The sequence below is a fragment of the Sycon ciliatum genome, chromosome 3 (genome assembly GCF_964019385.1).
Source record: "Sycon ciliatum chromosome 3, ocSycCili1.1, whole genome shotgun sequence".
NCBI lineage: Eukaryota > Metazoa > Porifera > Calcarea > Leucosolenida > Sycettidae > Sycon > Sycon ciliatum.
The window spans coordinates 2,623,286-2,649,106 of record NC_088645.1 but is presented as its reverse complement, the minus strand read 5'-3'; the positions used below and the strand labels follow the sequence as shown (position 1 = coordinate 2,649,106).

The window sequence follows — 25,821 nt, the reverse complement described above, 5'->3', positions numbered from 1 at the left end:
GATTCGTGTACTGCAGTACAGGCGACCTGGGCGCTAGTCGATCGGCTGGTTGACCACGCTTACACACAGCACCGGTTTGACTTCCGAGCAGGCTGCCCTACCCTCATCCAGCCAGTAGAAATCTACCCATCGCGGCAGCGGAGGTACTGCTACTTTTATTCAATACTCTTACTTCAACGGGCGAGCTGACGACTATCGAATAAGCATCGGAGCAGCCGAGGGCGAAGGCACAATCGCCAAATGAACAGCAATACTTATACGAACCGAAAATATCTCCAAGTATTTCTTGCATCTGTTCGCGACGTTGAAAATCGTAGTCATCAGCGAGTCCATTCTAATCATTATTTGAAGTGCCAGACTTTCTTCCAACCATCCGATCGTCGGAGGTGACGTTGCGACTGGTGGTAGGGCTCGGGGCTGCAGTTAGGGCAGATCCTCGGTGTGACTGGGCCAGTTTTGTCTGGCAGCAGAGAGAACGCGTGGGGGGCACTGTACGGTGCGTGGCCGTAATGGCAGTGGCACGGTTACCACCAGCACGCATCACGCTACTCGCAGGCATCCTGGCCCTGCTCGTGAGCAGAACAGAAGGTGAGAAGCTCGTATGCGACCGCTAGAATGAGATTTTGATTACTGCACGCGATTGTGTTTACTCGGTCGCCTCAGATCATGAAGCGAGATTTTGTGTTTTCAAGTGGCTCACGAATATGTTCCTAGGTTCGCCGCTTTCCAATTAGGTGCATTTTAGATTTGCTAATAATTCACCACCCGCTATGAGATTGTTGGTAGATGCGATGCAACTAACGCCAAAACACCGTAGTTCCCTGAGCGAAAAATGTCGAATTGTCGCTCCGCACTGCATGTGGCACACAGCTAGCTGAGAGCTGTCAATACTTCACCATGGCGTAGTCCATCTCCTGTACTGTAGTCTCGAGTAGCAAGAATCGAAATCCTGCGGCGACTTGCATTCTTGCATTCTTGCGGACAGCACGGCTAGAAGCCCAGTGCAACATCTAACACTCCCGACCCGAGATATGAACAATCTGGTCACACATGATACGAGTCGTAGTGCTTCAATGCATTGTGTAAAAGCACAGGAAAAGATCTCGCATCGTTCTACATCGTTCTGAGCTTGACCACAGTCTGCGTGAATTGTGTGTGTGTGTGTGTGTGTGTGTGATATTTCATTCCCCGAATGCGTTATCACGCACCTCGGCTACTTGCAAACACCTACCAGAATGATGGTCTCTAGACAGTCAATTTACTTCGAATACCATTCTTTCGAAGTACAAACGTATCAGTACTCATACAGTTATGCTATGGTCAATAGCCTGAAGTGTGTCCTACTTCTAAGTATCATTGCATACTTGTCTCCAAGGAAATTGTACTCTACATGTACAGTTGCGGGCAATACAATTTTCCAGAACTTCCTGTGTCACAGCATTGTTATGCAGGATTTTGCAAATTTTGTGAACGTATCCAATAACATGCAATGGATGGCCCCATGCAACAAGTGATTGTACTCGAATCCAGTCCCTTGGGATAGTGTGCATGTTTTCATCAAGGGACAGTGAGTCAGTGATGGTGGATAAGCATTACGCCGTCAGTGCATGATGCGATCAGTGGAGGTTCTCTTTCTCTACCTTGCACACAGCAGATCTACAGTTGTACAAGTGCTGATAATTATAGTTATTCATTGATGGCTCATGGGCAATGACACCATCTGCATGACATTCTATGTAGCGTGTAGTACACTTTGCAGTTTATGACATGTGTTCCTGGACAGCATACTAGCAATGGAGCTTTCACTTTCAGCACCCAAGTATCTGTATGTGTTTAGGTGTGTGTGTGTGTGTGTGTGTGTGTGTGTGTGTGTGTGTGTGTGCGTGTGTGTGCGTGCGTGTGTGTGCTGGCCTCCACCACCATGGCTGCTGCATGTTCCCATTGCGTGCACCACATGGCTTTTAGTAAAAATTGTGTGTGTTTGTGTATGTGTGTGTATGTTTATGTATGCACAATGTTTGTCTGCGCACATGAGTGAATGTTTTGCTTGTGTGTTGCCGCTTGTACAACAATGCATTTCTTTTGCTTTTGTTTGTGTTCCGTGCAGGACAATTAGCGTGTAACGAACAAGCAACGACGTGTTCCGAATGCGTAGATAGCGGGCCTGACTGCGCATGGTGTGCTGCTCCGGTATGTCTTTGGCACTATGTTCCTGTATTCATTCATTGACTTTGGGGAGTGATAGGGGAAGAGGACTGTGCTTTGTGAATACATGGCTCCCTACTGTGGAAACTAACTTTGAATCACTTCCGCCCCGTGAGCTGATTTTCTGTCCACCACTAGCAATTGAATTTCAGCAGTTTGTGTGTCAACGTCTTTTCTGATTGTGTGTGTGTGTGTGTGTGTGTGTGTGTGTGTGTGTGTGTATGTGTGTGTATGTGTGTATGCATGCGTGTTTGTGTACCAACGCGTACACACGCAGGTGAACTACACAGTACGTTGCATGACGGCAGCAAGATGGGCGGCCGGGTCGGCACAACCGTGTTCCACAGTCGACACACAGACTGGAAATCCAGATCTGCAGAATCCACAGACTTCGAATGCTCCAGTTCAACCGGTCAGTAGACTGTATGACTACTACAGTATTCACTTGATGGTGGGGTTGAGGGCATGGGGATGTTGACATGCTGGGGTGTGAGCGATGCCTCTCCGCACGGGGGGGGGGGAGTAGGTGTTGGGAGGTTAGTAACCTTACGTGCTCAACTCTTCGTTTGCAGGCTTATATTTAGAATATAAGCCAAGCACAAGCAATGAAAAAAGCATTTATAGCACAAAGCAAGGATCTGTAGACCTGACTGCTAGTATTGTAACGTGCCAGCAAAACTGACCAGTCGCAAAGCAATGCATGCCGTAGATGCTAAGCGGGCTTCCTCACGTTCTGGATACATGTATATGGTGCAAGTTGTGGAGATGCCATTGTCCATTCTATGCATGTTTTAATCGTCTTCTCCGCTGGTTTCTTTTCACGTTAGGTGGAAGCACTGAGTGAGTTTGTGCAAGTCAGCCCTCGGCGGTTTCGGGTACGGCTTCGTCCCGGTAAGCAAACTGATTCTGCACTACCTGTGAATACGCATTACCAGAATACTGAGGGGAAACTCCCCTGAAGAGTGGACAGCCTTCTGACTGGTGTTGTGCTTATGTGTATGTGTGTGTGTGTGTGTGCTTGTGTATGTGTGTGTGTGTGTGTGTGTGTGTGTGTGTGCCTGCGTGTGTGTTTGTGTGTGTGTGTGTGTGTGTGTGTGTGTGTGTGTGCCTGCGTTTGTGTATGTGTGCACGTTTGCAGGTGCCAGTGAGTCGGTGACGTTTAACGTGAGACCCGCTCCGAATTATCCGCTCGATGTTTACTACTTGATGGACCTGAGCGCCTCAATGTTCGACGATTTGGGCACACTGAGAAGTCAGAGTGTCTCGTTGGGTAGGTACTAATAATGGCTAGACAAAATTTTAGAAGTACAATGAGCCAACTTTTTTCCATTTCATGTGTTTGTCTTTGTTTGCACGGTGCTGTACAGGCAGAAAACTTAGTCGGTCAATAATTTCGTCCAACTCTAAAGAATGGAAGTTCGTCCGGTTGAGAAATTAGTCCATGGGCCATAAGAGTGTATTGAAAAGCTGGACAAATCGACATTAGTCCGGCATTTATTTTAGACCAAAAGCTCCTTGGACGAAAAAGACGAAATTAAATTTGAGACGAATATTTCTGCGTATACAGGATTCTATCTTAGATTTTCTTTCCTTAGCAGCCACGGTACGGTGAGTAGATGTTTGACAATGCAGTGAATCCTGTCTAAGACGATCCCTCAAGAGACGAGAAAAAGTGGTCACCTTGACCAGGTGGTCTTCTTAGACAGGTTCAGTGGGTCACGTGAACATATTCACTATACATGTACAATTGTACATGCAATATAATATCACATTGATTAGTGCATCACACTGCACACACACCTATGCTACTATCACGAATCATGTGCCTGAGGGACTCAGACTGGTCAAGTGTCATACATGCACCATGTACATCTACACTTCCTGCGCTAATGTGTAGATCTACCATGTGTGATGCATATTGAAATGCGTGCATGTACAATGACTTCGTAGGGTGTAGCGCGGTCGCGGGCGGGTGGTCGTTGGTCGCGTTGAGCGAGTGGTCGCCTTATCCGAACTGGTTTTGAATGTGAATGTGAATGCGTCCGTGACGAGGAAAAGTGGTCGCCATGGCCGAGTGGTTGCCGTATCCGAGTGGTCGCCATTACAGGTTTTACTGTATACCTGTTTCAACCTGCCCATTCTTTCTCAATAAGACCAGTATGATTGAAATGTCAACTCTGTCATAAAACACCTCTGTTATTCTGTGCAAGGGTCCAGTCACTTTTTTAAATTTTTTCTGTCTGTGTGTCGGTCTACGTGTCTGCCTGTCTCTCTATCTGTCTATGTCTGCCTGTCCGTCTCTCTGCGTATCTGCCTCTCTATCTGTCTGTCTGTCCGTGTGTATGCATGTAGCGGACGCACTGAACGGCGTCAGTACCAATTCCTATCTCGGCTTTGGGTCGTTCGTCGAGAAGCCCGTCGAGCCGTATTCCATCGCACGGGGACCTCTGTGAGTAACTTTATGTTCGCTGACCTCAGACAATACTAGTGTTCGGCTACTGCTGGCAGTTTGAGTTATCATGCACCAAATGCTGCGGCTATAATTATAGTTCTGCTCTCCGGGAGAAGATGATCGAGTCACTTAGTGCATCGTCGGTCACGTTGAGGCTGTGTGTCTCCAGGAGTTTGAAGACTGTGCTGTGCGCTATTTTAGCGAGGCTGTGTATGTACAGGAGTTGGAAGACTGTGCTGTGCACTGTTTCAGCCCGGGCTTCACTGGGTTGTGCGGTATTTCAGGGTGCAGATTTATTCATGGAATTTCATTGGATTTCTGCATTCACCGCCTTTTACGCGCTGGCTTTTCTGTGTTTTTTTTTCTGCCTCTCTTTGTCTGTCTCTGTCTCTGTCTCTGTCTCTCTCTCTCTATCTCTCTCTCTCTCTCTCTCTCTCTCTCTCTCTCTCTCTCTCTCTCTCTCTCTCCGCCTCTCCACAACACCGTTCAGAGCTCTCATACCATGTACCAACTGCTCCTTGCCTTACTCTTTCCGCAATGTCGTACCACTCACAAAGGACAGGTTGGAGTTTACGGTAAGCCACGGCCATCGCTTTCATGATTTTCTTGTGAATTGTTGTTCTGGGTGTGTACTGTATCGACATCATCCCAAAACTGACTTTGATAACCCTAGCTGTTGTCTGGCGTTTGTGAGTGCATGCATGCATGTGTGTGTGTGTGGGGGGGGGGGACGGGGTTGCGTGTGTGTGTGGGGGGGGGGGGGACGGGGTGCGTGCGTGCGTGTGTGTGTGTGTGTGTGTGTGTGTGTGTGTGTGTGTGTGTCTGTATCTGTGCATGTGTAACTATGTACCTGTGTGTGTGTGTGTGTTCTTAGCGACGACTGGATACTGTACAAGTATCAGCTAACATTGATGACCCTGAGGACTCATTGACTGCATTAGTACAAGCAGCGACCTGTGATTCGGTAGGTTTGGGGCAGGAATGGGAAATGCGTATCAATTTGTTTTCGCTTTGGCCACACTCTGAGCTCCACTGATGAGGCCTAGCAAGGTCGAACGAGCTAGCAGTCCAGAGATTGAATATTTTTGTTGAGAAAAATGTGTTTGAAGCACCGCAGGTTGTTATGGTAATGCATATTTCCACCTTTACATTCTCAACTCATTCCGAGAAATGTTCACGCTGGTTTTGTGCCAAATCACTGACGATATCTCATGAAAACCAGGTTCTGGCCACTGTTTCAAGTAACTTTCAACAGTTTACCATGCGAAATCTGAATTTTTGATCAGTTCTTGTACCCATAAGATTGTTACACTGTGGCTTGACGACCATGTAGCCATTATATTGTATGCACAATGCTGCATAAATATCATAACTATCGAAACCTTGTTCCATCACCCTCTATGAATCAAGGCGCAGATGCAGCTCCTAAAGCGGTGGGAGGTGGGTAGATCAGACCCACCAAAGTGGTCAAAGACTGAAAATCCCTGCGGAAACTTCGGCTTCCAGCTGAGTCTCATACGAACCGTGATTTTTTGGAAGCCTTGTCGATCAGCAGTGATAATTGATTTTGTATGTCTGTGCATCATTGCTGTGTCTTTTTGCAGGCTGTTGGCTGGCAGCAGAAATCCCGAAAGGTGGTGGTGGTGGCTTCTGACGCTGGCTATCACATTGCGGGAGAAGGCAGGGTGAGTTGCCCGAGGGGCATTAGCTCCGGCCATGTCTGCCATCTGTGTTCTCCATGTGTTCATGCTGTTTTTGTCCATTCTTTCTACGTTCTTTCGTGGACAATATGCACATCAATCACTTGGTCATTGACCAGTTTGAGGGAAAAGGAAACCCTCAAGAAAAGAAGTCTTCCACCGCCAGGACTCGAACCAGGGACTCTTGGTGAAAGCCAGCGATACTCCACCATCTAGCTTTTGTTATTTGTTGTTTGTATAGCTGCCCTCATACTTCCACCATCCACACACTCTCTCCTGGACTCCATCACCACCACTACCTCAATGATATCCCAAGCCAGAACGTTTAAAAGTTAAAACTCAACACAAGTTAGCAAAGGAACTAGGCTCTACCAAAGCTCATGTGAAGGCCAGATCATGCTTCGACACAAATCAAGTACACCCAAGTATTCATATTCCACTTGTGATGTCAAGCTGTTGGCAACACGAAACCAGGCCCTGTGTTGATGGCCATCCACCAACACTGGGCTTCTAGGCCAGTGCTTGCTTCAGGCATTGGATGGTCATCAGACAGAATTTCCTCGCTCCCAGGCCTGTATAGTAACCGGCTAATGCTAAGAGGGTAGTTATTGAGTATTGTACTAGGAAATACTGGGCCTCATGCTTCCTCACACTGGTTACTACATGATCCTGCAGAATGCAGCATCCCAGCCGGGGGGGAGGGGGGGGGGGGGAACAAGTAAAAGATCATTATTGTAGTATATCATCTCCCACCCACCATTGCGTTGGTAGTATGAGACTCAGTGGAGATTTGGAAGCTAACCCTTCCTCTTATCTCTGCGTAATGCTGTAATGCTGGGTGTAAGTTTGTAGGCAGATGATGTACAGAGTATCAGTTGTCTGAGGATTGCCTTAGCTTTGCTATGTGCATGAAGCGCAGCGTTACAACAATGACCTAGCCGGTTGTCTCTGTTCTCTTCTGCCTGTGTGGTAATGCTCTACACGTATTGTCTCTGCAGCTGGCCGGTATCATACGCCCCCACGATGGCCGTTGTCATCTCGTGGACAGCACTACCTACTCGGAGAATGCCTCCAGGACGCTGGTAAGTTGCCAGTCTCCTTCAAATTATACTCACCTCTTTGTACATATCCCTCTTGTATAATCTCCGGGTTATGGGCCGTTACACGCCCGATTGGTTGAGAGACTCACCTACTCTCCGCTGACTCACTTGTGAGGTCTGCATTTGCCACTAAGGTGTACAAGGCATAGGCATAGTGGTGGCCTGCGGAAGCGAAGGCTAGTTTGTGTGTTTCTGAACATTCAAGCGATGCCAACGCTAATCCCGCGAATTATTATTATCACTATAATCTTTCTTGCTCTTGACCTTCTATTCATTGCAATTTGGGAATTTTTCTTTTCTTTTTTTTTCTACAAAATCCACATCTCCGGACACTGGGGTGAATATTGGGGTGTGGTGGTGGGGCCCAATAAGCTCCGCCGACCAGAGGTCTCGGCTTCATAGCTCCATGGGCGCACTAAAGGGAGACGGGGTAGGGAGAATCAAGTTGAAAAAGAAAAAAAGAAGAAAGAAAATGAAAAGATTTTAATTCAAGAGGATACTGTCTGGGGAATATTAATTATTAAATTTTGTGTGCTATGTCTGGTTGTTTGAAATCTTATATTCTCACGATGGCCTGTGTTGTTTTTTGTTGTTGTTGTTGTTGTTGTTGTTGTTTGTTTGAATTCTTTATTCTCACGATGGCACCATCGCCAATAAGAGATAAATTTATGATGTTGTTGTTGTTGTTGTTATTGTTGTTGTTGTTGTTGTTGCTGTTGTATTCTGCTATGCAGGACTATCCCTCTATTGCTCTGGTGCGTAAGGTGCTGGAGGAGAATCGCGTTATCACAATCTTCGCCGTCACCGAGTTTGCAGTGCCGATGTATAGGGTATGTTGGTAGGAGATGCTGCCAGTCATGCTTTCTGCGTTGGGTGTAGTTTGAGTCATTCACATGGTGTGTTTGTGTGTGGGAGGGAGGGTGGGGGTTGCATGTTGCATGTGTGCGGGCATGTCGAAGGGCGGGTGGTTGTGTGTGTGTGTGGGGGGGGGGGGGTATGTGTCTGGGCGGGTGGGTGGTTGGTGGGGTAGGGGGTATTGTCTGAAGTTGCACTTCAGGATTTCAGCTTTGTGTGATGTGTGAATGACTTGTGCATTTTACAGTCAAATGGGCTGAATGCTGTGAGTTTGCTGGCAAGTGTCTGGCTATTTAGGAGGACAACGCGGCACGTTAATTCTAGCATTGTATGAACCAAATGTAACCTATCGGCTGATAGATCTGAGTGGATAGTAGAACCTGCCAAGGTGAGCACTCTGATAAGGGGACCACCTGCCTCAGAAGACCGCTACGATGTAAACCAAGGGATGTTATTCCTAGTTAAATGACCGAGGATAAGACGACCCCCAGTGCATGGAAACCATGTTAAGTTTCTATCGTCCTTGTATACAGTCAACTTTGCGTATAACGACACTCGGTGGGGCATCAGCAAAGTTCGCGAGGTGTCCTTATACCCAAAGTCTCATTTTATGTATTACAGTTAGATGGGACTTCACTCTGGGTATGGAAATTCTGTCGTTCTCGCTCCACATACACCGACATGCCGACATGGACCCAGACAACAGACGCAGGAGCACACTTAGTGAGGATAGTATCCGCAGTCGTTATAAGCGAAGTTGACTGTATGTGTGGTTGTGATTTGTGCTCGTGCAATAGGCCCTGTCTGAGCGCCTGCCTGGATCCTCTGTGCTAGTGCTGAGTTCAGACTCACAGAACGCCGTCACCATCTTGCGCGAGGAGCTGGCTGTAAGTATGAACGCAGTTGGTCAGCATTTCGTGCCTATAATTTCCTAACCTTCCCGTTACAGTCAAACCTTTTTAGGACGCACACCAATGGGAGGATGGTATTTGTTCGCAATAACGAGAGTTCTTCTTATCCATAATCTTGTGCAAGAATTCTTCTTACCACATCTTGTACACTGTGGATACACAATGATTTTTCCAATAGAGTATGAATACTAGTTCATCTAAACCGATAGTTTGTCTTATCAGTGTTTTGTGTGTGTGGTATGTGGGGGGGGGGGGGGGGGGCAGAAGGTTCTTCCACATGTGTTGGCCTTTCTCAAAAAGCCTCGCTAAAAGAAGCATATTCACGCAAACACTAATGTACACCGGCGTAGGAAAGAGACAGCTGGATCCTACACACTGCCGATTTTGCAGGCATGGGAGAAATGTGTGCGTCTTGGGTGACATTCCGACTCAATCACTTTGCTACGTGTGTATGTGTCTGTGTGTCCGTGTATGTGTCTGCGTGTCCGTGTATGTGTCTGCGTGTCCGTGTATGTGTCTGCGTGTCCGTGTATGTGTTTGTGTGTTTTTGCATGCGTTCTATGTTCAGCGTCAAATCAGTGTCACCAACTTGACGGCACTACCGCACAATGGTGGCGTTACCATATCCGCAACTGCCACGTGCCCAGTGTAAGTGCGTGTGTGCGTGTGTGTGTGTGTGTGTGTGTGTGAGTGCCTGTATGCATGTAAGCAATGGTGCTAGTAAAGCTTTTATCAAAGTAGCCCTGAGGTTTTGCCTGGGCAAGGCAGGGTGTGGCTTCGAGATGAAGGTCACGGTGATATGTACTAAGTTCTGTGACTGCGGTCTCTGTTTACAGCACACCGATGGAGATTGGTCCACACAAGCTGCCGTTGTGCAGAAACATGTCCACCAGTGTACAAGTAAGTGACGCACACAGTGCTACTATTACAGCTGCTGTTGATGCTTGCTTTGGTGGTGCAGCTGGAGGTGCTGCTACTAAATATGCTGTTGGCCGTGGTGGCAGGCGCATGTGTAGCGTTGGCACGCTGGGGACTTCAAAGCGTATAGTGTTTAGAGTATAGCATATCCCCGTACTGTATCCCCGTACATTAGCGTACGGAGTCTGCCTTTGTATCAAAGCTGCTGCGCACGATTCTTTTATAGCCAGTTAGTTAATTTAGTTGCCAATCAGTTAATTTCGTTGCCAGTACATTTCAATTGCCAATTACAGTGTGTTCACTGAGACCCTTGTGCGTTCTTGCCTCCGAGAGACTGCGGCCCGCTACACATGCACCGGTGCCCTTCAAGGGGGGTTCCGGGGGCCTCCGCCGGGACAATTTTCAAAAAATGAAGCAAAATCCTGCATTTTGAGCGAAAAAGGGGGCCCAGGAACCCATACGGGGCACGCGCCTGGGTGGTGTTGCTGCTCGTAGATTTTCTTCCTCTCTAGATAGTCAAAACCACCGGAGCTTGTGGATACATAATTTCTAACTGATGCTGGGCAGTGTTACTGGTGATGGCTACTGATGCTTGGCAGTGTTACTGGTGATGGCTACTGATATGTTTTTGAAGATGCTGTCAGGTGTCAATAGCTTATATCCGGGAATGATTTGATACTCTATCTACCCTCATTCTTTTGTCTTGTATGTCCGTGCCTGTCTGCTGGTCTGTCTGTCTGTGTATCGGTGTGTCTGTCTGTGCGTCTGTTTGTCTGTCTGTCTGTCCGTCTGTCTCTCTGTTCGCCTGCCTGTCTGTTTGTCTCTCTGTCTGTCTGTCTGTCCATCTGTCTGCCTGTCCGTCTGTCTGTCTGTTTGTCTATCTGTCCGTCTGTCTGTCTGTCTATCTGTCCGTCCGTCTGTCCAGGCTGAGTTCACAGTCACACTGACGGGCACGACGTGTGAGAAGCTGAACAGCATAGGCGAGGTTGTGATGCGAGTGCAGGGCTTCGACGACGTCACCATCGAGATCGAGTCTCTCTGCTCCTGTCCGTGCGAGAATCACGTGGTAAGCACTGCAGGTCTGCCCTCGTTTGTAGACAGCCCCAAGGTTTCAAAATTGTTGTCTTCTGACGAGTATTTTCTACTATCCGGACGTGAATGTACGCGTTTCAGGCGTCAGGGGATTTTGATCGTTTACTACTGAGATTTGTCTTGTAACCTGTGTGGTACAGGTAGAGCTGTGAAATAAGGCACTCAGTATCACCTCTTCCCAACCTTCCAAGAAGTTTTACGATTGGTGCACTAGCATGTGTGTTGAACTACTACCAGTGCGCAGATAATTGGAAAAAGCATTCCGTACAGCAGAGGATAGAGTGTGTGAGAGCTGTGCTCGCCGGCTTCTCATGTGAGGCATTAGAAACTTTGTCTTTATGTTGGTCGTGTCTCTCTGCAGGATCCTGATGCTCAATACTGTAGCAATGCTGGTAACGAGACTTGTGGAAGTTGTAATTGTTATCCCGGATACCGCAGGTAGGAAAATACGCCAGTATATCCCTGCACACAAACATACATGCACACACGCATGAACACTGTATTTGTGTGTGTGTGTGTATGTGTGAGTGTGTGTGTGTGTCTGTGTGTGTCTGTGTGCGTGTGTGTGTGTGTGTGTGTGTGTGTGTGTGTGTGTGTGCGTGCATGTGTGTGTGTGTGAGTGTGTATGTGCATACGCATGCCACCAAACATGTGCCTGTGTATGCATATGTGGCTGTCCTCATGTATTTCAATGTTCTGGTTCACTTGTATTGTGTAACACATGTGTCTGTTTGGTGTGTTATTGTGTGTTATGTTGCGCTGCAGCGTCAGTGGAGGACAGTGCAACTGCAACGAGACTCTCGGTACTCAGCCTTGCATGACGGCCGACAATCAGATCTGCAACGGACGTGGCACGTGCGAATGCATGAAGTGCGTGTGCAACCAGGTAGGCCAGCACGCGTGTGTGGTTGTGCTTTGCCGAACAGCTAAGCAGAGTGTGCTTCAAGCACTCCGTCCTGGCCAGTAGGATAGAGCAGAGCTCATCAAACCAAGAGGACAATGGCAAAAGGAGATACTAGTAGTGAAATGACAAACATGGAAGACAGTGGGGCACGAGTTATTCCTTAGAGTTCACCAACTAGACGAGATCTTCAACAGTCAGACGGGCACAGTTTATCACCAAACGGAACAAGGTGTACTGGCACATTCCACTGCATGGCAATAAGCTTGTATTCTATTGCTGTTTGCTTGTTTTTTAGAAGTTTTATTTTACATCACAAACCGAACGGGCATTGATGCCCAATATTGCCATGGCGATAGAAGAAGAGATGAAGTGAAGCTTCTCACCTCTCCATTGTTGCTGTTCATGGTGGTTTCATTGCAGGAGGAGGGGATCAAGATTTGCGGTGAGTTCTGCGAGTGCGATGACCAGAGCTGCCCGACGCACGAGGGCAAGATCTGCGGCGGACCGACGCGCGGCAATTGCGAGTGCAGCGGAGTGTCGTGCGGCCAGTGCGAGTGCCTGCCCGGTTACAACGGAACCAGCTGTGAGTGCCCGCTCTCCCAGGACACCTGCAAGCAAGAGGGAGATGACGTGAGTGTGACCTAGTCAAGCAGGCGCGTAACACCGCCGTTGTAGGTGGTCCGGCTGGAGGGGTCCGTGAGGTCCCCCCCCCCCCCCCCGGAAAATTTTGAAATCAGGGTGCAAAATCCTGGATTCTGGGCCCTTTTGGCATTGTGTTAAAAAAAGTGATCCGGCCAAAGCTGGAGCGGCCGGACTGGCTGCCACGCCCCTGTGGTATTGTCATAGTAACATGGCGTCTTGATCAGTGCCACTCTTGATCCAACTGGGAACTCACACATTGTCGACGACTTGGCAAACTCGTTTCAGTGTCGATGTCGCGATCCGTTGCTCTTATCCAGTACGGCTTTTTCTCTGTAATATTCCTCGGGTGTGATATCCTATGGAATTCTTGGCAACAATGGCCAATCAGGTACTGTTAGAGGTCATCAATGCACAAATGGCACACATACTTGTATCTACATACATCCATATTAGGGCGATATGCCCCGTCCCATCATTCTGTATGCGCACTATCATCCTACTGTCGTGGACATGGAAATCCGGTCGCACGTCTAGCGGACCCAGGGCGCTGGCCATGCAGCCGCGGATAAGCGGTGCACACGTGCATTTATGCGCTGCAGCGCGATGGTCGCATCGGATCAACATGTGCACTGCGTGCAACGTTCTGTACGCGATGAGGGCGCTGGCCCCGGTCAGTCGACTGGATTTCCATGTCCAGGACAGTAGCTAAGATTACGTCATCAGTGAAACCTCGATATCCTATACGGTCAACTTTGCGTATATTACTATAACGACACTCGGCCGGGCATCAGAAAAGTGTCCTTATTCGCGAAGTGTCCTTATACCCAACATCTCAATATTATGTATTACAGTTAGATGGGACTTTGCTCTGGGCATGGAAATTCTGTCGTTATTCGCGAATTATCGTTATTAGCAAAGTTAACTGTATACATCTTCCTGAGGGTGTGCAGACTCCACTGTAGCCACAGTTCATGTTTCACACAGTTATACACCACTACCCAAAAACGGTCTCTCGGCTACAAATTCTTCCAAAAATAATAAAATCCAATTCAGGATTTCAGAAAGAAAATTTCGGTTTTATTATTTTTGGAAAAATTTGTAGCCGAGAGACCGTTTTTGAGTAGTGGCGTATAGCTGTGTGAGACTGTATACATGGTACTTAGTAATACAGTGGTCCCTCTATAATCCAGCACCATTTGTGCAACGGTAATCTGCTGGATTAGGGAGGGTGCTGGATTAACAAATCGGACTTACTGCTGCAATGTGCATGAAGAGGACATTTTGGCTACTGAAAATCGTGCTGGTTTATCGAGGGTGCTGGTTTATAAAGTGCTGGATGAGAGAGGGACCACGTGATCTCCTTGCTCCTAGTTTGTGTGAGAGAAGTCCTGTGTCAACTTGCAACTTATCGGTTCAGTTGCAATCCCCCCCCCCCCCCCCCTCAGGCAGGAGCATTTTTTAACCTGTTGTTGACTGACGTATTTAATTTATTTTCCCGTGTTGTTCATCTCTTTCCTATCCCGTGACAGCGTGTATGCTCAGGTGAAGGAGTTTGTGAGTGCGGCGAGTGTAACTGCAAGAATGGATTTTTCGGAAGATATTGTCAAGTTTGCACCAGACAAGATGTGAGTGCAGCTTTTCATCGGCTTCTCTGAATTCTGCGCACATGCGTGTGCGCGCGCGCGTGTGTGTGTGTGTGCGTGTGTGTGTGTGTGTGTGTGTGTGTGTGTGTGTGTGTGTGTGTGCGTACGTCAATTCAAATAGTTGATAAAAGGGGCTTGTCAACTGGCAACCGCTCTATTTTGTTGCTATTCACTCTTGGCGCATGCGCTGGATGAAAATTCTTTTATTAGTAATGTCGAAAACATTATTGACGTTTCGGGCCAGTCACCCATCGTCAGAACAGTTTACAAGGGGCGAACCTGGCCTTTTATGACGAAAGCAATCAAGAGTGTATGTATAAATAAAAATTGTCAGTTGACAAACCGCCTTTTATTAACAATGCAGTTGCGTGATGTTCACCACTTTCTGAATTCAAAATATTATTCACTTTTCGATGTTTCGATCTTAGACCATCATTAAACTGGGTGTGTATGATATGTGTCTGTTTCTGTTTCCGCGCCTGTGTGTCTGTATGCGTGTACGTATCTGCATGTGTGCGTGAATGTGAGTGTACGCCTTTGTGTGTGTGGGTGAATGTGTGTGTGTGTGCGTGAATGTGCGCGTGTGCATGAATGTGTGTGTTTGTGTGTGTGTGTGTGTGTGTGCGTGAATGTGCGTGTGTGTTTGAATGGAGCAGGGCTGTACAGACATCTGCACTCGCGCCCAACCGTGCATCGAATGCGAAACACGCGACGCCGAGGACCGGTGCGCTCCTTGCAATGAGCAACTGCGCCAGGACGCCACTGATGTGAACACTGGAACAGGGTACACGATTGATGGTAAGTGTTTGTGAGCGTACAGGATACCGCAAAGTCGTGTATAAAAGCCATGGCATATATGACTTTCGGGGGAAATTATGCGGTCTTCTGCGTGAGACAGGCATTTCTAAGTATGTCAACAATAAAGCCAGGCTTACTCGTATGTGCCGACGGTGTGTCTTGAAAATCAGGCTTGTTTTCAAAACACGCTGCTATAGGAGACAGGCTTTCATACAAGATACTACGGTACGCTGTTAATGGTGAGCATGTTGTAACTGGATTTTCTTCATTCCTGCTCCCAGCCCCGTGCCATCTGCACACATATGAGTGGACAATAGACGAAATAACTACATTTGGAGAAGACTGTTCATTACATGACGACGACGGAAACACAACTGGACATAACGATGACTGCTTTTCACACCACAGTGACATGCGCAGGCAGCAACATCACGTACACCTGACATGGCAACTGTGTCCGGTATACCCTAACCTTGGTCATGTACATACAATTATCCCTTTACTGTGCATAGTTCGAAACTCCCCCCCCCCCCTCTCCCCCCCCCCCCCACACACACACAATGGTTGCCTCTTTGCTTTGTCATACCACAACCATTCAATGCGGTGAACCCCTCGATAGGCGATTTGCCTTTGGGTCATCCTGATAAAGTTGTTATTATTATAGTTCAGCTAGTGTTAGTGATGCAACAGCATACACTGTTGATAGTGAGCGGTGAAGAAGGGATGATAATGTATGATTGGGATTCCACTTGGGGTGGACTTGTCCTGTCTGGAAAATGAATGAAAGACAATGGAGAATATTCTCTTTCTCTATCTCTGTCCCTGCCCGCACAATCGTGGCTGAAACGTAATCATCTTGACCGCATGTTTATTCTACTGTACAGGCAAAGCCGCTACAGCATGCCAGCAGACGTGTGATTCGCGGTACTACGCGGCACAGGACGACAGTGGAAACTTGCTACCGATTCATATTGACCGCAATGAGAACAGTGAGTTACCCTTGCTGGCTAGGACTAGAGAACAGTGAGTTACCCTTGCTGGCTAGGACTAGAGAACAGTGAGTTACCCTTGCTGGCTATGACTAGAGAACAGTGAGTTACCCTTGCTGGCTAGGACTAGAGAACAGTGAGTTACCCTTGCTGACTATCACTAGAGAACAGTGAGTTACCCTTGCTGACTATGACTAGAGAACAGTGAGTTACCCTTGCTGGCTAGGACTAGAGAACAGTGAGTTACCCTTGCTGACTATCACTAGAGAATAGTGAGTTACCCTTGCTGACTATGACTAGAGAACAGTGAGTTACCCTTGCTGGCTAGGACTAGAGAATAGTGAGTTACCCTTGCTGACTATGACTAGAGAACAGTGAGTTACCCTTGCTGGCTAGGACTAGAGAATAGTGAGTTACCCTTGCTGGCTATGACTAGAGAACAGTGAGTTACCCTTGCTGGCTAGGACTAGAGAATAGTGAGTTACCCTTGCTGGCTATGACTAGAGAACAGTGAGTTACCCTTGCTGGCTAGGACTAGAGAATAGTGAGTTACCCTTGCTGACTATGACTAGAGAACAGTGAGTTACCCTTGCTGACTATCACTAGAGAATAGTGAGTTACCCTTGCTGACTATGACTAGAGAATAGTGAGTTACCCTTGCTGACTAGGACTAGAGAACAGTGAGTTACCCTTGCTGGCTATGACTAGAGAACAGTGAGTTACCCTTGCTGGGTGTGACTAGAGAACAGTGAGTTACCCTTGCTGACTAGGACTAGAGAACAGTGAGTTACCCTTGCTGGCTAGGACTAGAGAACAGTGAGTTACCCTTGCTGGCTAGGACTAGAGAACAGTGAGTTACCCTTGCTGGGTGTGACTAGAGAACAGTGAGTTACCCTTGCTGGGTGTGACTAGAGAACAGTGAGTTACCCTTGCTGACTAGGACTAGAGAACAGTGAGTTACCCTTGCTGGCTAGGACTAGAGAACAGTGAGTTACCCTTGCTGGCTAGGACTAGAGAACAGTGAGTTACCCTTGCTGACTATCACTAGAGAACAGTGAGTTACCCTTGCTGGCTATGACTAGAGAACAGTGAGTTACCCTTGCTGGCTATGACTAGAGAACAGTGAGTTACCCTTGCTGGCTATGACTAGAGAACAGTGAGTTACCCTTGCTGGCTAGGACTAGAGAACAGTGAGTTACCCTTGCTGACTATCACTAGAGAACAGTGAGTTACCCTTGCTGACTATGACTAGAGAACAGTGAGTTACCCTTGCTGGCTAGGACTAGAGAACAGTGAGTTACCCTTGCTGACTATCACTAGAGAATAGTGAGTTACCCTTGCTGACTATGACTAGAGAACAGTGAGTTACCCTTGCTGGCTAGGACTAGAGAATAGTGAGTTACCCTTGCTGACTATGACTAGAGAACAGTGAGTTACCCTTGCTGGCTAGGACTAGAGAATAGTGAGTTACCCTTGCTGGCTATGACTAGAGAACAGTGAGTTACCCTTGCTGGCTAGGACTAGAGAATAGTGAGTTACCCTTGCTGGCTATGACTAGAGAACAGTGAGTTACCCTTGCTGGCTAGGACTAGAGAATAGTGAGTTACCCTTGCTGACTATGACTAGAGAACAGTGAGTTACCCTTGCTGACTATCACTAGAGAATAGTGAGTTACCCTTGCTGACTATGACTAGAGAACAGTGAGTTACCCTTGCTGGCTAGGACTAGAGAATAGTGAGTTACCCTTGCTGACTATGACTAGAGAACAGTGAGTTACCCTTGCTGGCTAGGACTAGAGAATAGTGAGTTACCCTTGCTGGCTATGACTAGAGAACAGTGAGTTACCCTTGCTGGCTAGGACTAGAGAATAGTGAGTTACCCTTGCTGGCTATGACTAGAGAACAGTGAGTTACCCTTGCTGGCTAGGACTAGAGAATAGTGAGTTACCCTTGCTGGCTATGACTAGAGAACAGTGAGTTACCCTTGCTGGCTAGGACTAGAGAATAGTGAGTTACCCTTGCTGGCTATGACTAGAGAACAGTGAGTTACCCTTGCTGGCTATGACTAGAGAACAGTGAGTTACCCTTGCTGGCTAGGACTAGAGAACAGTGAGTTACCCTTGCTGACTAGGACTAGAGAACAGTGAGTTATCCTTGCTGACTATGACTAGAGAACAGTGAGTTACCCTTGCTGGCTATGACTAGAGAACAGTGAGTTACCCTTGCTGGCTATGACTAGAGAACAGTGAGTTACCCTTGCTGGCTAGGACTAGAGAACAGTGAGTTACCCTTGCTGGCTAGGACTAGAGAAGAATTATCCTTGCTGGGTGTGACTAGAGAAGAATTATCCTTGCTGGGTGTGACTAGAGAAGAATTATCCTTGCTGGGTGTGACGAGAGAAGAATTATCCTTGCTGGGTGTGACGAGAGAAGAATCCCGTTCTTAGGCCGATCGCGACTTGATCGCACCTGTCATGTTTCTTAACTGTAAGCATGAGAGAGAGAGAGAGCTTTGCTTGAAGATGTAAGGCTATGCAGGTGTATAGCCAGCAGCAAGGATTGAGTGAAGTATGCTTTAGCAGACAATGCAGGGCAGTGAAGCAGCACACTCACACTCACACTCACAGACCGTCAATCAACCACTCTCTGTAGACGTAGATATCACCGCTGCATTGCTGCTAATCCTGATCAAACCAACCAACCTCATTCTACCACTGAACAATGTTGTTGTTGTTGTTGTTGTTGTTGTTGTTGTTGTTGTTGTTGTTGTTGTTGTTGTTGTTGTTGTTGTTGTTGTTGTTATCCCAGCGCAGACTGGTAAACACACAATCTCTTGAGGCATACTGTATTTTCTGGAGTATTAGCCTCCTGAATAACATTAGTTATTCACCCCAAAAAATTGGTGCGACTTATACCACGATTATCAAATTAACGGTGATTAAACAGGGTAGATGTCTGTGTTTTGTAACAATACATCTGGGCGAGGCTTATGCTCAGGTACGTCTTTTACTGCCGGGAATACGGTAGTTGTTATCAAAGCACAAACTGCTAAACAAACACTCTTTATGGGCGATTCAGACTACGGCCAACTGTGACCACGTTTCTACGATCAGATGTGTTTGATCGGCGATTGTGCATAATCATTTGAAACAGGGCTGCATCACCATGGAAATTCAAGTTGAGACGTGATTTTGGCCGTAGTCTGAATCGCCTGTTAGACAACGCTTTCATCTCTGAATTGCTACTAATCCTAGTGTTTCTGTATGCCTTCGTCCTCTGCAGCATGTCCGACTTCAGTGAACTATGTGCCAATCATCATAGGTATCATTATTGGGATGCTGCTACTGGGAATTCTGGCGTTGATACTCTGGAAGCTTTGGGCCAGATGGAGGGTGAGTGTTGTACTGGTGTGTGTGTGTGTATGTTTGTGTGTGTGTGTGTGTTTGTGTATGTGTACGTGTTTGTGTGTGTGTGTACGTGTTTGTGTGTGTGTTTGTGTGTGTGTGTTTGTGTGTGTGTGTGTGTGTGTGTGTGTGTGCACGTGTACGTGTATGTGTGTGTGTCTGTGTCTGTGTGCACTCATCTCTACGCAATGTGAATGAGCATCAGTGTGCATGTTCTTTTGTCCATGTCCGTGTGTAAGTGTTTGTCTGTCCCAGGAAGGAAAATACACCGAACTCAACAATCAGTAGTGATTACTAGTGAACATAGCATTTCACAAGCAATTATCGTCCAATTTCAATGTTCTGATCTCTGCTTGTTTGATGTCAGTATGTCTGTACCGTAAAGTCGCGGATAAAAGCCGGGTTTGCATACAAGCACATAAGGATAGAAGCCTGAAAATCAAACGGGTCAAATGCCTATAAGCCTGTCGCGCGTAGAAGCCTGGCTTCTATGCAAACGCGGATCGGGTAGGTCAAGAGTGCATGCGCTATGTACGGTGCATAGTAAAACTGCCGCCATACCGGTAGTCAATGGTAGATCTACGCGTGTCGACGTGCATACAAGCCTGGCAATAATATCAGTGGTGCATATAAGCATGGTTTGCATACAAGCCTGGTTTGCACTAAAGCCTGATGCAGAAAGCGGCTTATATGCTTATACGCCCTACGGCTTTTATCCACGACTTTACGGTATGTATGTACGGTGATGTATGTATGTATTCATGATGATTGCGAGGGCAAGAAACTTTAAGTAGCGACAAACAAGCCTTTATTACCCTTGTTGTTCCGCATGATGATGTATTTATGTTTGGTGTTTTGTATTGCATGTCTAGGATCGCAAGGAGTACCAGGACTTCTTGAAGAACCGTAACAAGCAGGAATGGGAGCAGGTAAGTTTGATAAGCTAGCGTTCCCCAAAGGCAAAGAGAAGGGTGAGGATGTTTGACAGGGTTCCTTGATAGAAGTTGTCGTGAGCTGACGAGCTCAACTCTTCCTTGTATCACTGGCCTGTTTCGATTTATGTAGCTCAGTTGCAATCCCAGCTGCCCGGTGATTATGGGTTGGTGGTGTAAGACGCCAGGAGAAACGTGTTTCTTGATCCGCCCTGGAGACCGATCCGTAATATTTATATTTAATTGTTGCTCATTCTGACTCACATTACATCCTGCTTATAAGCTATGTTGTTCTCATTTTCTCCCCACCCCGTGTATCTACAGGATGAGAGTCCTCTGTTCCACCCGGCAGTTGTCAAGTACGTCAATCCGCAGTACAAGATCAAGAGCGAACAGGCTGACGGCGAGGGAGCTGCACCGCAGGAGACTGACACGCAAAACTTCTAGTCTCCGTTGGCGTTGTCGTCCTGACCAGTATGGCCACTGGCTGCTGCTTGCTGCTCAGTCTTTTGCGTATCGAGGTTCCCCAAACGGGGCAATAAGCCGTCATAGCGACTATAGCACAATCCCTTTCTGTGGCCGTGGCGCTGTATATACTTGCAAATCTCCCCTTTTTATTCTCTCTACATATTTCTGTCTTTCACGGTCAGTGTTTGATCTCTTCTCGCAAACGCCTATTGAATACCTCTCTTGCAGCAAAGCTGGAGTACAGGCCACACACGCAATCACACAGCACAGCATGACTTGTCAGCATACGGATACGGAACACGTCATGGACTAACGATGCACGCTACGCTGTCCCACTGCACCCAACACCATTGAGAATATTGTGTTGCACGGTTTGCTTCACAGGGTGTTATCATGCTGCATATAGCATTGCCTGGGTTAGCCGACCCACTGTATGTCGCAGCAGCATTGCGCGCCGCCAGAAGCAAACAGCCAGCTGAACAGCTAGCCTACTTTTGCCATCTGCCCTGAATTTTGCAGTTAGACTGTTTGTACATAGACAGGCGTATCCTAGCTTTCCAACCCAACCCATTATGTAGGAGCATGATGCGATTATGTTATTTGATGACATACACTCTCTGTTTCATCAACCCATAAGTCTGTGCCATCGATTATAACAGCTGTTTTTTGCGTTTTTTTTCTATTCTTTTTTTTCTTTTTGCGCTCACCATGTTGAATGTTTTCATTTTTCTGCTTTTTCCACTCACCACGTTGAATGTTATAAAACAAAACTGACAAACTTGAATTTCGCAGCATGGAACGGCATAAAGAGTGGGAATTGTGCAATCTCCCGAAGCGCTGGGGGGCGCCTCTCAACGAGGAATGCACCTTTCACTATAATGGCGGCAAACATGTTTCTACAAAGTCTTCGTACTTCTGCTGGAAGAAAAAAACTCCGTGACTTCCATCGACCTGTCAGTTCTGCTGAATTGCTTGAGGTGTGACGAATCGCGCAATAGCGAGTCCGAGTGAGGCGGTAACGGTGCTGATATCATTCCCGTTACAGTCTACTTACTGTACAAGTACACAGACTCTGTACTTCTGAGAAGTACATGACTGTATTGTATAGGGAACACCCAAGTCTCACTGTGTACTGTATACTGTATAGGGAACACCTGCGGCTGACTGTGTACTGGCTTGTATCCCATTGTCTTTAAAAAAATTAATGTTTTTGTTTCACGTGACCAGATCTTTCGAGTAGTGAAGTTGAATTCAAAGTCGCAAGTTTTTGTTTCCAGACTTTGTCCGCAGCGTTATCTTGTGCTTTAGGCTAGCCTGAAGTGTGCTCGGATACCGCGTCCCTCCGCTATGAGTAACGATGATACACGCTCTTGTGTTACACTTACAGTTTACGCTACCATCAATTACCTAAATCCCACCAAAACCTTTCACGTACTGCAATAATTATTATAGAGTGTGGCAAAGAAAGATGATCGGAGACGGTTTCGAATCAAGGGAACGATATTATCATATAAATACGGTAAAAAAAGAGAACACATGAGAACTGGCTCAGTATCCGAGTGTACGTAAATACGGGAGCACAAATACACTTACATTGTACATTGTTCAGGAGGTAAGCAAAAACCTTGGTGTCATCTTATCATTGTGTTTCGAAGACGTCGGGTAGATACACAGGTAAAACCATACTGCATGCTACTTCGCTACACACACAAGCACAAGTAAAAGTCAAAAACTATTAATCTGGTTTGGCCAATACATTGTACACATGAATACTTTCTAGATCGACCAACCAGCACGATTGTTCCTTGTCAAAACATACCGGTACATGTACATCACGGTTTCACCGGTACCTTTCATAAAACTTAGAATCGGTCAGAAAATCACCGCAGAGCAGCATGGAAATGACATTCGATTTTGGCTCTTTCCGTTTTCTCTGGAATCCCGTTAGCACCAGCATGCCCTAGCTCGGTCCTTGGGGCATTCTGCATGGCATCACGTGACCAAATACAAAATTAATATTCTTCGATTTTCCAGCACTCATAATAATTATGTTGGTTGCATGCAAGGTAGGGGGTTGTTTCCTTGGTGGTTGGTATGATGGCTGTTGTCAGGTTTCCTTGGTGGTTGATATGATGGCTGTTGTCAGTTCTGTTCGTTAGGGTCTATCAGCCACTCAAAGTCTTCGCCCCAAGGCTCAGGCACGCCCTGCCATTCTGGTGTTACAGATCCTGCTGCTGATGGTGCTGCGGATCCTGCTGCTGATGGTGCTGCGGATCCTGCTGCTGATGGTGCTGTGTATCCCCATAGCACTGGTTCTGGCACGCCCTGTGATCCTGCCACGGATCCTGCTTCTGATCCGGCTACTGATGGCGCCACTGATCCGGCTACTGATGGTGCCGCTGATCCGGCTAGCGATGACGCGACACCTGATATTGACGCTCCTCCTAGCGATGCTGATCCTGATAGGGATCCTGCCGCTACTAGCGATGATGCCCCTGGTTGGGAACCTGCCACTGATAGTGAATCTGCCACTGATAAGGATCCTGCCGCTGCTAGCGATGGTGCTCCTGCTAGGGAACCTGCCCCTGATGGTGGTGCTGCCCCTGATACTAGTGATAGTGGTGCTGCCACTGATAGTGGTGCTGCCCCTGATGGTGGTGCTGCCCCTGATGGTGGTGCTGCCCCTGATACTAGTGATAGTGGTGCTGCCACTGATAGTGATGCAGCACTTGCAGCTAGTGCCGCTGCTGCCGCTGCTGCCGGTGCTACTGGCGACGCGGATCCCACATTCGCCGCACCAGGAGCCGCCTTTCTCGTCTGCATCTCGCCTACCGTCGAGCGATACCACTCTCCGACGTCGTAGTGGGCTTCATCATGCTTGCTAGGAAAGGCGTGTTCCAGGAGAGCATGGTACTTGGGTCGCTCGTCCCTGTCCTTTTTCAGGCACAGCTGTGTGAAGTCGATGAAATACTGCGAGAACGTCCCGTTCGCTGGCAGGGTCGGCGCTGGTTCATACACAATCTTTATCATGGCCTCGAAGTGATTTGTGATGCCAGGATAGGGAAATGCTGCGCACGCTAGCTCCACGAGCGAGATAGCTAGGCTCCAGACGTCTGAGCGGATGTCATATGCGGTGGATTGATTTCGTCTTGGGTCGATGCGTTCTGGAGCCATGTAGTTATAGCAGCCCACGTCGGCAGTTCTGGCCAAGGAGTTGATGAGCACCCCGCTGACGCCGTAATCGCAGATCTTGATGTTGCCCTCCGAGTCGATGAGCATGTTAGCCGGCTTGACGTCACGGTGGATGACGTTGTGTGCTTCCTTGAGGTAGCTCAGGGCTGAGAGAATCGAGATAGCTACTCGGGCCACGACGGGCTCGGGAATTCGCCGGTGAAGCGTGTCGCGTATTTCTCTGTATAGTTTATCCAGTGAATGGTCCATCATCTCCATGCAAATGAGGAGCTCGCCTTCCATATACATGGCGCCGTAATAAAACACAGAATGCGGACACGCGGCAGCCTTTCTCGTCATGTCTAGGTCCATCAGCAGGCGTTTCTCGTCTAGCGGATCTTTCGTCTTGCGAGTGATGAACTTCACGGCCATTCTCTTGCCGCTCTGAGGGTGGTACATCTCCTTCACTTCGCCGAAGCTTCCTTTGCCCAAGTGTCTCACAAGCTGTAACTGTAACGCCGTGGTAGGCACCTCCTCTCCATCTTCGTATTTCAACACTGCCACCTTATCTAGACCTCGAGGCGTTGGCTCCGGGGGTGGATGCTGCTGGTTGGCCTCCGTTATATTCAATTTTGCCAAGCCATGCTTACGTGCCATGGTGTCCGATAAATTGGAACGCTCGTCGCAGCCCGATGCGGCCTTCAGTGCTTTCAAACCACTGCGCCAGTTGGTCAGGCATACTAAACCCCGTTCTGATCATATGGACGGTAATATGGGAAGGAAGGTTTCGACTGGAGAATTGTCGGCACCATGGGGGATGAAATTTCATGCCGTTCGGCGATACTATCAATTTTGCACCCTAGATCAGCGCTAGCTAGCCGAGAAGTTCGTTTAGAGATTTCCACTAGCTCTGTAGGAAAGGGGTGTTTGCTCCGAACGTCGGAGCTCGCGCTTCCTGCCGACTGACTTGACACTAGGCTGACTCACGACTGCGTCTGGAGCACACGAGAAGCCCGTCGAACCTTCCACTCGGCAAAACCTGCAAGAAAGCACCGCTCCCTGCTCACTACACAGTGTTTCGGGGAATCCACCCCTCATCAGTTTCGCACTGAAGGAACTACTTCGAACTAGGCGATATCAGGTTTGGACACACATAATACAACATGAAAGATGGTGTTTGTCACCACGCCGACCAGTGTGTGAGACTGAGTTCTAGATGTAGATACATTTACCACACAGTTGGTATTGACTTTCACATGCAGAGTTTTGCTATACCTAAGCAGTCAAATATTCCTGCATATTTCACCCCTGAGGGCTATATCGACTGCTTACACGTACATGTACATTTTGACTCCTCTTTAGGGATTAATGGCGCAATCATTACGCCACTGGTATTCGCAACCAACGGTGTGTGTGGAGTGGAGGCGGCACGTTTTCTAAAATCGCTTGCTGCGGATATCGCGGATCGCCACGAAATATCGTATTCCATTGTAGTAGGGCACCTCAGATGCAGCATCTCCTTCTCCCTCCTTAGGTGGGCGGTAACCTGCCTGTGGGGGTGTAGAGGGAGCTATGCTAGGCATGGTTTGGGAGGTTCTCAGACAAGAAACAAAAGCTTGGTTCACAGTGTTACCAAGTG

At 47.7% G+C, this 25,821-nt stretch overlaps 2 protein-coding genes across 2 annotated transcripts; one reads left to right on the top strand and one right to left on the bottom strand.

The window, feature by feature from the left end:
• Positions 1-21,795, top strand: LOC135811219 (integrin beta-6-like). Its single transcript, XM_065324411.1, has 24 exons — positions 1-588; positions 2,108-2,190; positions 2,483-2,617; positions 3,033-3,096; positions 3,344-3,475; positions 4,558-4,654; positions 5,148-5,232; positions 5,532-5,621; positions 6,262-6,342; positions 7,356-7,439; positions 8,192-8,287; positions 9,110-9,199; positions 9,792-9,871; positions 10,060-10,123; positions 11,067-11,207; positions 11,595-11,671; positions 11,999-12,119; positions 12,558-12,767; positions 14,309-14,404; positions 15,079-15,220; positions 16,105-16,209; positions 19,490-19,599; positions 20,484-20,540; positions 20,868-21,795. Exons 1-24 carry the CDS (start codon positions 510-512, stop codon positions 20,988-20,990), a joined length of 2,442 nt encoding a protein of 813 aa, XP_065180483.1. The 5' UTR covers positions 1-509; the 3' UTR covers positions 20,991-21,795.
• Positions 21,796-22,436: 641 nt separating this feature from the next.
• On the bottom strand, positions 22,437-24,957 carry LOC135811220 (dual specificity mitogen-activated protein kinase kinase 6-like). The gene has a single exon (XM_065324413.1). The coding sequence runs from the start codon at positions 24,837-24,839 to the stop codon at positions 23,154-23,156; it is 1,686 nt and encodes a 561-aa protein (XP_065180485.1). The 5' UTR covers positions 24,840-24,957; the 3' UTR covers positions 22,437-23,153.
• Between the last annotated feature and the right edge of the window lie 864 nt (positions 24,958-25,821).